This window comes from Bos indicus, chromosome 16 (genome assembly GCF_029378745.1).
Source record: "Bos indicus isolate NIAB-ARS_2022 breed Sahiwal x Tharparkar chromosome 16, NIAB-ARS_B.indTharparkar_mat_pri_1.0, whole genome shotgun sequence".
Classification (NCBI taxonomy): Eukaryota; Metazoa; Chordata; class Mammalia; order Artiodactyla; family Bovidae; genus Bos; species Bos indicus.
In genome coordinates this window covers 42294459-42309734 of record NC_091775.1, presented here as the reverse complement: position 1 = coordinate 42309734, position 15276 = coordinate 42294459, and the positions used below count along the sequence as shown (strand labels likewise).

General features: G+C 42.7%; 1 protein-coding gene across 7 annotated transcripts in view; it reads left to right on the top strand.

Moving 5' to 3' along the window:
- Positions 1–15276, top strand: part of VPS13D (vacuolar protein sorting 13 homolog D) — a 273597-nt gene that overhangs the window by 10413 nt on the left and 247908 nt on the right. For all 7 annotated transcript variants that reach the window (XM_070768193.1, XM_070768192.1, XM_070768191.1 and 4 more), the window contains exons 3-9: positions 3743–3820; positions 6174–6364; positions 6461–6541; positions 9333–9449; positions 12908–13012; positions 14205–14375; positions 14766–14866. In XM_070768193.1, coding sequence (XP_070624294.1) covers positions 3743–3820; positions 6174–6364; positions 6461–6541; positions 9333–9449; positions 12908–13012; positions 14205–14375; positions 14766–14866 — 844 coding nt within the window. The remainder of the gene's footprint in view (positions 1–3742; positions 3821–6173; positions 6365–6460; positions 6542–9332; positions 9450–12907; positions 13013–14204; positions 14376–14765; positions 14867–15276) is intronic.

Sequence of the window (15276 nt, the reverse complement as noted above, 5' to 3'; positions counted from 1 at the left end):
CTTCACTTAGACCAATAACTTGGGCAAATTACTCAAATTCTTTTTTTCTTCTTCCACTTTTACTGAGAAATAATTGGTACAGAGTCCTGTATAAGGTTAAGGTGTACAGTATAATGATTTGACTTATACACATCATGAAATGATCATCAGTAAGTTTAGTGAACATGGATCATCTCATTTAGATATAAAATTAAAGAAATAAACCTTTTTTCTTGTGATGAGAGCTCCTAGATTCAATTTTGATATACAACATATACATTAACTCTTATTGTGTTATACCTTACATCCCTAGCACTAAATTACTCAAATTCTTAATGCTTCAGTCTCCCTTTCTGCAAATTGGAGAGAATATTCCCTGTCTCATGCAGTTCTAAGGACTGAACCCATTAATGTGGGTCAAAGAGCTAGAACTACTCTTGGCATTCAGTGGGCCCTAAGTCAGTGTTAGTTATCATCACCGTTTGAGCATCAGCATTATGACTGGCTGGTGCATTGGACTTCAAGGATAGACTGTGCACACATGCTCAAAGCAATAAAAATGCAAAATAGCATAGGAGAAGTTGAAGAACAGAGACAGCCCTTGTATAATATTGCATTTGTTCAGTCATTCAACAAACACTGAGCACCTGCTTTGGGTAAGACTCTGTAGTATGGAATGACACAAAAAGGGGAGACAATAGAAAATACTTGGAGCTCAGGCATAGGGTCTAACCCTAGTTCCACCACTTTACAGTTGTTTGTGACTGTGAGCAAGTTACATAAAAGCCTCTTCTTCACCAGCAACCCCTGCCCCCTGCCCCCAACTCCCACCTTTTCTTTTGCTGTAACATGAGGCGTGTGGAATTTTAGTTTCCTTACCAGGGATTGGACGTGGGCCCTCAGCAGTGAGAATGCGGAGTCCTAACCACTGGACTGCCAGGGAATTCCCACCCCCTCTCCCTCTTGCCACCAGAGATCGGCCAGGCCTGGTATGAACTCTGGGACTACCGCTGACCAGCTCTGTTATTTGTAAGCAACTGCTTATCCTCTAAGCCTCACTTTTCTTATTTTAAAAGTGAAGAAAGTAATACTTCGTTATATTTTTGTGAGGATCAAATTAAGAAATGCATATGAAGTGCTTGGTACATAGTAGGATCTCAGGGTACTATCAGCATCATCATCATTAATATCATCATCCCAGCTCCCTCTTTATAGTCCCTGTTCTAAGAGAACCGTTAACCTGTCTGGGAGGCAGAAATGAGTGTACAGTAATAGAAGCAGTATGTATTATGTTGTTACACTAGAGATCCAGCTGTAATGCAGTGGGAGGAGGATCATTCATCCTGTCTGGAGGAATCTGAGAAAGCTATTCTGGAGGTAGCTTTTGAATGGGTCTTGCAGGGTTTTGGTAGATGGCCTGGACGGGGTGATCACCTTCCAGCAGAATGAGGCCTGTGAGTAGAGGCAGAAGGTGGACACCTGCAGGGCATGTTCAGATGCTTTGAGGCCAGAAGGTAGCAGCTGCCAGTGCTGAGTCAAGGAGTTTGAACTGTGGGCTGTGGGCATATGTTTAGATTCCCCCCTCCTTTTCTGTTTTATAAGCTCTGAACCTCAGGTTGGCTCTTTAAATGAGGTTGACTTTCCTAGAGCCCAGGGAGGAGGATTGAGTAGTCATTAGGTATTTACTCTAAATTCACCCTAGTTCTGGCTTCCCAGGTGGCCCAGTGGTAAAGAATCCACCTGCCAATGCAGGAGACCTGGGTTTGATCCCTGAGTTGGGAAGATCCCCTGGAGTAGGAAATAGCAACTCACTCCAGTATTCTTGCCTGGGAAATTTCATGAACAGTCCTCTGTAGCCTGGCGGGCTACAGTCCCTGGGGTTGCAAAGAGTTGGACACAACTGAGTGCACACGCACTACACACTAGTGACTAGATTTCTTATTAATCTGAGCTGAGAAATTTTGGCGTGAGAGAGCCATCCATAAAAATCCAGGCAGATTTTCTGCCTGGAAATCAACGAACATTATCATCTATAAGGTGCTCACCTATGCTGGGTGCTTTGTGGCCTGGTTCCTTGGAGGGACCTTTCCCGGCAGGGCCAGTTGTGGGTAGGGAAGTAGGAAGCCTTTGATCTGTATTTTGTCTGATTCCCTTGTTTTGGACTCTGTAGGCTGCCTTTTCTCTTCATTTTTGCCTCTGTGTCTTCTTTCGAGACCACTTCCTTTGCTCTCTTTGCTTCAGTTTCTTTAATTGTTACCGTTGCATGGATTGCCTGCAAGTCCAGTTCTCCATGTGGCACAGCAGCCATGGAAACCTGGGGCCATCTGCCTTTGTGACAGATTTGGGTGTTGAAAAATAGGGCAAGTGAGTCAAATTGCAAATGTTGCTCTTTAAAAGAAGAAAATGTATGGTTTCCTCCCTTTAAGTCAGTTTCAACTGATAAGGGATGTGTTTCACATCTTTTTCCCCTAATGATCATTTTCTCCCCAAATGTGGATATAGGATTGTTTCTGGGCTCTCTGGGGCAATTAACTTTTCCTTTTGGTTCATCTTAAGGTGTGTGGAACCCTATGTGGACAGGTGTTCCTACAAACATCTGAAAAATAAGTTGGGTCCATTTGCTCAGAATCTGCCTAGATGCTAGCTTTGAATACTTCTTTAGACGCCAGTAAGGCACATCTTAATCATTCAAAGGGGGAAGTAATCAGGTTTCTTGTATTAGTTTGTTTTTGGAGGAAAAGACTTGCTTTCCTTTCTTCTGAGTTCTCTTGCCAGCTAATGGTTGCTAGTTGTTGTTGTCTGTACTTTCTGTTCTTGAAAATGTATTTCAGACAGATTTATATGACTCAGAAATCAACTTTGTTGCACAAACAACTTCATAAAAGGAGCCTGTGTCCCCAGCTTTTTGGGGGTGGGGACCCTGCCTGCCTTTGTTTATAATCCCAGTGGCCAGCACCGTGCCTTAGGCACAGGGGAGGGTCACTTCTGTAGCTTTGGGAGTGAGTGTCACCCCCATGACTGTCCCTTCAGTCTGCTTTGGAGACATCTAGTACTTTTGGGTTTAAGTGATGGTAAAAGCTGGGGCTGAAAAGGACCTTGAGCAGTGGTCCAGTTCATGTCTTTGCTCATTACTCTGCAAGTGAGGGTGGGAAGGAGAACCTGTGGAGGTTGGCTTTCCAGAAGAGAGAGTGTACTTCCTTCTGATGACCAACTTTACTGAACTCACAGGAGCTCTTAGACATGGTGTGGAATATATCATTTTAGGAGGGCGGGCAGTGGATGAAGAGAGCTTGTTAAAAATGGCAAATTTCTGTTTCAGTTTCAGAGATATCTGGGTGGGGAAACCAGGATCTGTGTTTCATCCCAGGTGATTCAAATGTTAATGGTCCTTGGGTGAATATTAGCCTAAACTTGGGGCCTGTAAACTGGCCACCTGGCCAGATCCCTCTGCGAGCTGAGAATGGCTTTTCCATTTTTAAAGACTTATAAAGAAAAAAAAGAGAGAATGTACAATAGACCCTGTAAGGACTGAAATATTTACTCCCTGGCTCGTTAGAGTCTGATCTCTGCTCTAAACCCTTCATCTGCTGGCAGGCTTACATGTCAGATTAGACAGGTCAGGACATCAGTACAGATAAAGCACAGTGGTAGGTACAGCCTGGGCCTCCATGGGAAACTCTCCCTTTACTCTTCACTGATTTGCACACAGTAGGCGCCTACTGCATCTATTGGATGAACATGTTATGGTGTTTTTATTTTTTAGGTGCTGTTGAATTAGAAAACTTGCCTTTAAAGAAAGATGCCTTGAAAGAACTGGAATTACCATTCGAGGTCAAAGCTGGTATGTGAAACAAGGGAGAAGGAGACAGTATTACATCGTTTGGGACGTGAAAACTGAGAACCCTTGCGTCTGGCTCTGTTGGACCAGGAAGAGGCAGAATAGGAGTTTCGATCAGTCTTCAAGTGTGGTCCCTAGGCTGCTCAAGTCAGGATGCTCTTGGGATGGTTGTAGCCCCCAGACTTACTGAATTAGAGTCTCTGAAGAAGTGTCATTGAACCTGCATCATTTATTTATTTTTTTGAACCTGCACCTTTACTAAGCTCCCCAGGTGATTCTTAAAAGTCTGGGACCTTCTGTCCTAGACATGGGAGATTCTTATTTTCAGAGAATTCATTATACATTTTGGGCTTCCCCAGTGGCTTAATGGTAAAGAACCTGCCTGCAATAGAGGCAAAGGAGGCTCGAGTTCGATCCCTGGGTTGGGAAGATCCCTGGAGGAGGGAATGGCTACCCACTCCAGTATTTTTGCCTGGAGAATCCCATGGACAGAGGAGCCTGGTGGGGTGCAGTCCATGGGGTCACAAAGAGTTGGACATGACTGAAGTGACTGAGCGCAGCACACACATTTTACATATTACTGAGAGACAGTTGAGTCTCTTGAATGAAAGGTGGGCTTGGGAACAGTATGCTTGGGTTTCTATTCTGTATCTGCCATTTTTTGGCTGTGTGACTTTGGGCCAGTTCCCTCACAACTCTGTGTGTGCTTCCTCATCTTTAAGATGGGATGATCGTCGTTACATCGTAGGGTTGTTGAGAGGAATACCTGAGTTAATGCATTAAAATTACTCAGTACAGTGCCCAGCACACTCAGTTAATGTTTGCAAGTATTATTGGAGTTTTGCAGTTACTAGATTTGGTAAAGAAACAAGAATTGTCACAGAATAAAAATATTCTGTATTAAGTGACCACGCATAAAATTAGTCCCTCTTTAGACACTGCTTGTCATTGACCAGTAGCCTGTTGATGTCAGTCAGTCTTTCCCTTATTTTGAGGGTACATATATTATAATAAAGTGTACGTACAATGCAAATCAGTTGCTAGGTGAAATAAAATGGAAATTTTGCAAGAGATTTAGGCTTTCTTGAAGTCAACTCAAGTCATGGGTGAACTGCCAGAGTCACAAGCAAAGGCAGTGAATCTGAAAGAAACTCTCAAGAATGATGACATGGTTGGATACTGCCAAAGAGTTCTTAATTGAATATCAAAGGATTAAGAGAGGCTTGTAGGGAAAATTGATGTTTTCTAATGTTTTGGCAGAAATGACCCTTGTTATGCTTGCTCTGCCAAAATGGAATGTAGCAGAAGTTATATTTTGCTGTTATATAATTGTCCTCCCAATTAATTAAGATTAGAATTGCAACTGTGCACTAATTATTGTTAGAATTCTTTGTTGTGAACATTGGTGTATGGTTTCAGTTTATAATATAAATTTTATTAAATGTAAGAACTGACTTTCATTTTTCTAGATAAAGCCAAAATTATTTTTTCATTATTTGTTGTGACATATATCTTCATTTGTTACTGGATTACACAGCTGATCACTTGGTGTCAATGATACTCTGTTATCTTAAATATAACAGATTGCTCCTGCTTGAATTCTAGATCTTAGGCAGGGATGATCACAATCTGCTAACGTTCTACTTTCCGAGGTAGACTGTTAGTTGGGCTGTGTGGATCTCTGAGAAATCCTTTAGGTCAGATGGTTCACATGCTCTCATGCTTTACTCCTTGGTGGTGATTTGCCTCTTATTAATTGAAGTGAAAGAAGCCTTGTGTTCTGGGAGGCTTGGCTAGAAATGGTAGAACTCGGGAAATATGTATCATGGTTCTCCCAGGCCATTTAGCTCTCCCATCAGTCTGAGATCTCATGAAGAGTCAGAATTCCTTCTCGATAGAATTCCACAGCAACATGACCAATGTTTCAGTCGCCGTGTTTGAAACTGGGTATATTGTAAGTCTGTTAACTCCTAGTAAGTACCTATCAGCCAACTAATTAATAATGAAGAAGAAATGAGTTGTGTGCCCACAGGCTTGTGCAAGTGCCATGGGGAGAAAGAAGCCCCAGGGAAATTTATGGGGTAGTCCCATTGGGGAAGAGGTAATTTCCAGAGCGGAGGTGTTGCATTTGATATGAAAAAGTTACACTGACCTTGTTCCAGCTTCTACTTTTTATGCCTTTGTTCTTACAGCTTTCAGCCTAGTAGCGTTTGTTTCACATGTAGGAAAACTGACTGCTTGTCTTCTTAAAAAGTAAATGGTAAAAATAATAATACTCCTTAAAGGACAGTAGAAGAATACAGATAAATAGAATTATACACTTGTCAGACATTTAACAAGACTTTCCTCTTCCCAGGCTTAATTGGGAAAGTGACCCTTCAGATTCCCTTCTACCGCCCCCATGTGGACCCTTGGGTGATCTCCATCTCCAGCCTTCATTTAATTGGAGCCCCTGAAAAAATACAGGATTTCAATGATGAAAAGGAGAAGCTGTTGGAAAGGGAGCGCAAGAAAGCTCTCCTTCAGGCCCTGGAGGAAAAATGGAAGGCAAGGCAGAAATCCTCTTGGCCTGAGAGCGGTGGTGGTGGTGAGACTCGAAGTCAGCAAAGCCCTGGATTCTAACACCAGCTCTTTCCTTTGTAGAACGAACGCCAGCAGAAAGGGGAGTCTTACTGGTATTCAGTCACTGCGTCAGTAGTTACGAGGATTGTGGAGAACATTGAAGTAAGTCCTAATGGCTTTTATAAAGTATGAGCATGAAAGGGGACCGCTCAGGCTTAAATGTGTTTCATGTCATGGTTGCTGGTTTCTCGTGGGTGTAACTGATCACAGAGTGTCTGCAGAGAATGCTGACTGCTCAGGTGTTCCTTTTCCTAGGTGGTGTTGGAGGGAGAACCTGAAAAGTGAGTCCCACACAGGTTTTTCTTGCTTCAGTTAGTGTGAGTAGGTGTTTTAATATCACTGACATTTCACTTCATTTTCTTTTTGAATATGGGAACGCCACTTGCTGAAGGATATACCTCCTAAGAAGACAAATCCTGTCTGATTGCAGGGCAAATCACTTTTCTTCCTCTGGACAAGGAGAGCTGTTGGATATGGTTTCCAGTTGATTATATAGTGTGTTGTGAACAACTCTCTTACCGCCGCGTCTGGGGCTGTGTGATGAGTTACAGTGCTCGAGCCGCTGGCCATATTTTCTGCTTTAATTATCATTTTGTTTTGTCCTTACAACCGAGAATAGGGTTCACACTAATTTTCAGGAATGTCATAAGAATCAGCCCATACTTACCAGCTCCAGGGTTTTCATGCGGTGCCATGTGACAGGCCACATTGTTTTTTAAGGTGTCCCACTCCCCCCCAGAATACAGTCTGAGGTTGCTGGAGTCATAACTTTGGTAATGTTGGTAAAAAGATAAGTACATTTGAGGTGACTGCTTTGAATTCTTTTTCATGCAGTTATTTATCTCATTGATTTTTTAGATATTGTCATTATTTTAACTTTATTTTTAATAATAACTTTGAGATTTAGTTCACATACCATAAAGTTTACAATTTTAAAGTGTACAAACTAGTGTTTTTTGATATATTTACAAAGTTGAACATTGATCACCACTGTCTAATTCCAGAATATTTTCATTATCCCTCAAAGATGCTCTATACCCAACTAGCAACCACTTCAAATTCCCCTCTCCTCCAGCCCCCTGCAGCCACTAATGTACTTTATGGGTTTGTGTAGTCTGGACATTTCATATCAGTGGAGCTGTACACTACATGGCCTTTTGCATCTGGCTTTTTAGCATAACGCTCCCAAGGTTTATCCATGTTGTAGCATGTATCAGTACTTTATTCCCTTTATGACTGAATAATACATTCCATTGTATGGACTGCCAAAGATGAACAAAGCTGGAGTGAAGTTAAAGTTGTGAAAACAGACTTTATTCAGTGACTCCTGACAGTAGGGGAAAGAGCAGAGCTCCATTCCAACTTGTACAGAGGTGACCAGGTGTTTTAAAGGGAGAATGAGGGTGTGTGTGTGTGTGTTGGTGAGGGTGGGGTGGGCATAGCTCAGGAGGAAAATTACAAAGGGTTGGTCAATGTGGATGTGATTAGGTCAGCTGTATCTGCTAGCTGGACTTCTCTTCTTCCATAGAGATGGGTGACAGGAGCCCCTTTCTTCCTGATGATTGCATTTCAGGGGAGTGGCTCTTAGGTCCTTGAGTTGTAGGAGATACATCACATAGGGACAGCGAAAGGATTCACAGCTGTAAACCCTTTTTGATAAATGCTCTAAGAAAAGGGAGGGGTGGGGGTGTACGCTATTGTCAGATGTTGGCTGACCAGACAGCCGTGAGCTTTTCCACATAGGAACTCAGGAAGGGGATGGAATGTCTGTCCCAGGGACACAGCCTGAGGCTGCTGGAAGCCTTCTTTAAAGTTTCAAGTCTTTTAGTGGAGGTGTTTGAATGGAACGTTCATACCTAGAGTTTTTGCAGTTCTCAGGGTGGACCACATTTTGTTTATCAGTTGATGGGCATTTGGGTTGTCTCCACTTTTTGGCTCTTAGGAATATTGCTGTTGTAAACATTCATGTATCTGGTTTTGTGTGAACATGTTTTCATTTCTCTTGAGTACATACCTAAAAGTGGAGCTGTTGAGTCCTATGGTAACTATATGTTAAATTTTTTGAGGAACAGTTTTATAGTTTCACTGGTAATGTGTGAACATTTCAGTTTTTCCACATCCTGACCAGCACTTGTTATTGTTTGTTTTTTAATAATAGCCATATTAGTGGGCACAAAGTGATACCTCAGTGTGATTTAGATTTGCATTTCCTTAATGGTTAATGTTGTTGAGTATCTTTTCAGGTGCTTATTGGCTTTTTGTTTATCTTTTGGAGAAGCGTCTATTCAAACTCCTTTTCCATTTATAAAAATGAATTCTTTACTGTTGAGTTGTAAGAGTTCTTTATATATCCCGGATTCTTGTCTCTATCAGATACACATGGCTTGCAAGTGTTTTCTCCCATTCTATGAGTGGTCTTTTCATGGTCTGTTATTTTTTAATTCATTGAAGCAGAGTGCTTTTTCAGTAGCCCTACTGTAGAGGCACGGGGAAATAAATAAGGTCAGAGTGGAAATGCCCTGCTCGTATTCCTGTGTCTAGGTTTGAGGGCACAGGGACCAGATGAAGATATCGTAAGAGAGGGACGGCCATTTGTCTAGATACAGTGGTACTACTTTCCTTCAGTGTTCAAGGTGTTTTCTGAAATGATTCCATGGAAGTACCATTAACTCTCTTCTTGAGTTGGGACTAATCAAAAGAAATGTCATTCATGTCCAGTTTGTGTTTCTGACTCTTAGGAACTTAGAGTATTGGGTGTATTTACCCAATATTGGGTTTGTTTGTGTAAAATACCTGCTGTTGGTTTACTTAAGTGGCTCAAGCACAGTTTGACCCCTGCTTATAGTACTCTACCTGCTGCAATTGTCTAAATGTGTTTTTTTCCCTCCTGCAGTTAAAAATTCAAGATGTCCATTTGCGCTTTGAAGACGGTGTTACCAACCCTTCCCATCCTTTTGCATTTGGCATCTGCATTAAGAATGTATCCATGCAAAATGCCATGAATGAGCCTGTGAGTATGAAATACACCTGCAAACCAGGAAGAAAGCACTAGGTCTGGGGCATTTGGGGCTGTGCCTTGAGTCCTTTCATGTTCTGTGAGATCACCATCTTTTTCTCCATGTTCTTTGACAGGTGTGGATGTCTTTTGTGTTAATTTCCTCTGACCTGTCATAATTTCACTCATCCATCAATGTTGGCACATTTTACATGTGAAGAAACTGAGGTGCAGAAAGGATCTCATTATTTATTTTCTTCTGTCCTTACGTGCACTCTCGGGATACACTCACTCTGTTCAGGGTTTTGTCAGCCACCTGGGAATATGTGCTGACGGCATCCACATCTTGAAAGCCATTCTGCACCCCTCTTCCAGTCTTCAGATTCAAGGTTTTTTCCTATGGGACGCCTTTGTGGTATTTTGTTTAGTCACTCAGTTATGTGCGACTCTTGCAACCCCATGGACTGTGTAGCCCACCAGGCTCCTCTGTCCATGGGGTTCTTCAGGCAAGAATACTGGAGTGGTTTGCCATGCCCTGCTCCAGGGGATCTTCCCAACCCAGACATCGAATCTGTGTCTCCTACATTGGCAGGAGGGTTCTTTACCGCTGGTCCATCATGGAAGCCTGTGGTATTTTCGGCTTGTTATAATCAAAATGATCCCATTATATTCCAGCTGCCCATTTTGCTTCCCTGAAACCAACTTTTTTCCTTTTTTTCTCTAACATGTTACTGCATGTTAGAAACAAACACATGAAAACTGACTTTTGGGCCCTTTTTATGCCAGGCACTATTCTTAGTGGTTTACTTGGTCTTCTGCATTGAATTCTCGTTACTCTTCACTACCATTGTTATCCTGTACTACGGCCGAGGACACTGGGGGGCCCACAAAGCCTAAATATCTGCTCTCTCCGGCCCTTTACAGAACAAGTTTGCCTCCCTTGCTTCAGACCACGTGTTCTCACCCATGACACTCGTCTTTAGACGCCTGTGCTCACTTCTTCACTTCTTATTCCTCAGCTTCTGTATCCGCTGGTCACAGCGTCCTGCCAGTTTTCCCTGCAAGGTGTCTCAAACATGGCTCTTCTACTCCCCCTCACTTCGACTGTCTGACTTAGGATCCTGTCAGCTTCTGCCTGAGTCAGTAAGCTCCTGACTTCCCACCCCGCCTCACTTCTGTCCCAGGCTCTTGCTTCGCCCTGTGTCAGGGCTTCTCAGCCTTTCCCACGTCCCAGCATACAGAGGAGGGTGATGGCATTTGTACGGGACACAGGGGCAAGTGGAGGTGGCTGCTTGGGGCTGGAGGTGCCCTGCTCAGAGCAACCAAGTGCAGTGGATCCTCCAACAAGATGGGCTTGAACACTGCAGGTCCACTTGTCCAGACTTCTTTTTAAAAACATAACCACAGTATCACATGATCCTCCAGTGCAGAACCATGAATAGGAGGGCTGAGCAGAAAGTTATATGAGGATTTTTGACTGCCAGGAGGGTTGACACCCGTAACTCCCAAGTTGTTCAAGGGTCACTGTATTCCTGAATTGTAGCTTGATTCTGCAGACTTGCTTCTTATCTTGACAAACAAGATCTTGACTCCATTTGGGGTAGAGGGGAGCTCCACCTTGCACTGTTGCCAGAATTCCCTTTCTAAAACACACAGCTGGTCCTGGCACATGCCTACAGCAAAGCCCTCAGTGGTTTCGTGTCCCTTCACGTGTGACATCCAAACTCCTTGGTGTGACAGACTTCTTACTGTATTGGTTTCCTAGAGCCAGATAACAAATTAACCAGAAACTAGATAGTTTCTTCAGTGCTGGAGACCAGAGTCCAAGGTCAAGGTGTTGGCAGAGTTGGTTCCTCCTAGAGACTCTGAGAAGGCAGTGGCACCCCACTCCAGTACTCTTGCCAGGAAAATCCCATGGACGGAGGAGCCTGGTGGGCTGCAGATCATGGGGTCGCTAAGAGTCGGGCACGACTGAGTGACTTCACTTTCACTTTTCACTTTCATGCATTGGAGAAGGAAATGGCAACCCACTCCAGTATTCTTGCCTGGAGAATCCCAGGGACAGGGGAGCCTGGTGGGCTGCCGTCTATGGGGTCACACAGAGTCGGACACGATTAAAGCGACTTAGCAGCAGAGACTCTGAGGGAGAAACCGTCCCCTGCGTCTCTCCTTGCTTCCTGTGGTTGCCTTGGCTTGTGGGTACATCACTCCAGTCTCTGCCTCTGTCTTCACATGGCCTTCTCCTCGTGTGTCTGTTTCCTCTTTTAAGGACACCAGTGATTAGATTAGGGCCCACCCCAATCCCCTATGACCTTTTTTTTTTTTTCCCCACAAAGAATTCGACAGTTTTAATCATATAAAATAAAATACAATGAAAAAACATATTGCTCAGGGTCTACCCCAATCTAGATGACCTTATTTTTTTTCACAAAAAGTTCAGTTTTAATCATATAAAATACAATAAAAGCCATATTGATCTTCTTTCTCTAGTTGTTTTAGGTGTGAGGTTAGGTTGTTTATTTGAGATTTTTCTTGTTTCTTGAGGTAAGATTGTATTGCTGTAAACTTCCCTCTTAGAACTGCTTTTGCTTCATCCTGTAGGTTTTGGATTGTTGTGCTTGTATTTTCTCTGGGTATTTTTTGTTTTCCTCTCTGACTAGTGTGACCTTATTTTAATCTGATTATATCTGCAATGACCCTATTTCCGGGTAAGTTCCCCCACTCACAGGTTCTGGGACAACATGAATTTTGTGGGGTGCAGGGGGAGCTTTTCAACCTAGTACACCTAGTAACACTCCAACCTACTTTTCTCAATACTCAAGTAACTCTCCACTCCTTGTGTGTGTCGGTACACGTGTCCAGTACTGCCCCAGCCCTGAACATGGCGCTTCTGTACACGTTTCCCAATACCGGCCCCACCCCTGAACACAGCACTGGCCCACCCCTGAACAAAGTGCTTCTGGACAACGTGTCCCAGTACCGGCCCAGTACCGGCCCCACCCCTGAACACAGCGCTTTCTACACGTGTCCCAGTACTGCCCCACCCCTGAACACAGCACTTCAGTTACACAGATGTAGTCTCTGTCCTTTGAAGCAATGGGGCCTATTGTGTCATTGGCCCCATTCCTTGCAATGTGTCCCACACCTTCCCTTCTACCCTCTGTCTGAAACATATATATATATATATATATAGCTTTTGATACTTATCTGCCCAGTGGTATGTTTTAGTTGTTTGCTTGTAGCATCTTATATATTCTTTCTCTGCTTTCCTCTGTTTAATTACATTTGTTCACATGTTTGTGTTTCCATTTAGCTAGATTCTGAACTCTGTAAGAGCAGAACCATGTTTTCATTGTTTTGTAACCTCAGCACCTTGCAAAGTGCCCTATGCGTGATTCGTCACTAATGGCCTGTTGAATGAATGAATAGATTCGTGAATAAAGAATCATGCTTTCTTCCCTGTCTTCCCTCAGGTACAGAAATTAATGCGGAAAAAGCAATTAGATGTGGCAGAGTTTAGCATCTATTGGGATGTCGATTGCACTTTATTGGGGGATTTGCCTCAGGTGGAGTTACAGGTATGATTCTTGCAGGGCTGTCTTATAACAGAGCACAGCAATAAAGTGTGTAGGATCATGGCCATGTAGGGTTTTGTTCTCTGTGTCTCTTTTCCTGTTCCCACCTGCTTTCCCTCCTTGGCATCCGTTCTTCAGTATGTATGAGTATGTTTTCTTGAGGTACTTGCTATGTCTGTAACTCTAAAAAATATATAGGGATTTTTGTATGTTTTACATTTATAATGTATTATAGATTTGTTTTCTTTTTTTCCTTTAAAGCTCCGTTTTTAAGATTCATCAGTGTTGCTGCTTATACTTCTGGTTCATTGCTTCTGTTGGATGGTATTCGCTGCATGCACTTAACGTATTATTGTTCTCTGGTCTCTTGGCCACCATTGTACACCCAGGTTTTCAATGAATGAAGCACCACATCTGACTCTTAAGAAGAGATTTCTTACTATGTTTTATGTTGAAATTTCACCTTTGATGGCATTCCTTTAAGAATACTTAGAATGTCATTGTAAATCATTGGATGTAAAATATTACCGTTTGTGAAGGATATTTAGAAAAATCTCAGTTTAATCTTTTTGTAAAGAAATTGTAGGTGGTTTTAAGTGAAATGGAGAGAAAGTTCTCATATTTCCCTCAACCATGATTATCCTTACATGCTGTTGTACAGAATGGTTTTTGTTTTGCCAATTTGATTAAATAAATCCTGTGCATTCATACAGTAGAAGAGTATGCAGCTATAAAAAATAAAGGGCAGAGATCTTTGTAATGAATACATAATAGTCTCTAAGACACAGTATTAAGTTTCAAGAACTAAGGTAAAAAAGCATGTGTACCTTCTGTGTAAGACTGGTTTTAAAAACCGGAAAGTTATGCATTTGCCTGAGTCTGTACAGAATGCTTCCGGTGGAATATGTAAGAAACTGGTGTCATTGGTTGCCTCAGAATAGGGTAACTGGGTGACTGAAAGAAGGAGTAGGAAGGAGAGATTTCACTTTTTTTACCTTTAAAATTTTAAACTGTGTGAATGTATTACCTGTAAGAAATACAAATACAAATTTAAAAATGCTGGAGAGCTTTAGATTCCCAGTTTTCTCCTGCCTTTGGATTCTGATGTCATATGCTGTAGATTAGACAACATTGCACCAGGTGACTCGATCTGGGAAACATCTGCTGTAATGACAGCCATTCTTGTGACACTCAGGAGGCCATGGACAGGAGCATGGAGAGTCGTGACCATCACTACATCTTGGAGCCCGTGTGTGCATCTGCTCTTCTGAAGAGAAACTGCTCCAAAGAGCCTCTGCGCTCTCGGCATACTCCCCGAATCGAATGTGATATTCACCTGGAAACCATTCCCTTGAAACTCTCTCAGGTACCCTCCTCCTTCCTGTCACTTCTGCTGGTAACTGGGGTGTTGATGAAGGGTCCCCTCGTGGGAAAGGAAGTGCGCATGAGACCAAGCTATGGTGGATGCAGAACCCACTGTCTTTGTACACATGGGTTGGATGTGTCTCAGGTTAGTTTGATTTGATGTTTTTAAGTGCTGAACGAAGAGCATAAGAGAGACAGTGAATCTGTGTACTTAGGTGATAGTGTTCAGAGAGACATTCTGGATAGTGTTGGAGTTTGGTCTTGCAGTTGGCACTGGATTTCAACTCACTGGGTTGACTAGTATGACTTGTCCCTGTGATGTGTAATGTCTTTACTGAGCAAAAGAAATTAACCGGTTCTAACCTTGTACTGCTTAACTTCTAATAAAAAGCTGCAGTACCGGCAAATCATGGAATTCCTCAAGGAGCTGGAGCGAAAGGAGAGGCAGGTGAAGTTCCGAAAATGGAAACCCAAAGTGGCCGTGTCTGAGAAGTAAGGCTTGTCAATTAAGTGTTGTGTGTGGAATGCATTTTCTAGAATGTTCTTTTTTGTATATAGATCAGAAATGTGCCTCACTGTCTTTTTCACATGGTTGAAGATAAAAGTATAGTCGATTTCTCTGGTTTTTAAAATGCCATTTCTGTTATCATTGTTATCACGCTATCGTGTATCTCTGGCATCACGGGTTTACTCTTCGGTCAAGCATAAGGGAATTTAGAAGGTCCTTTCAGTCTCAGGTATGTTTCCTTGGTGATTCAGTGGTAAAGAATCTGCCAGCCAGTGCAGGAGACACAGGAGACTTGGGTTCGATCCCTGGTCCAGGAGAAGGAAATGGCAACCCTGTCTAGTATTTTTGCATGGAGAACTTGATGGACAGAGGAGCCTGGTGGGTTACAGTCCAT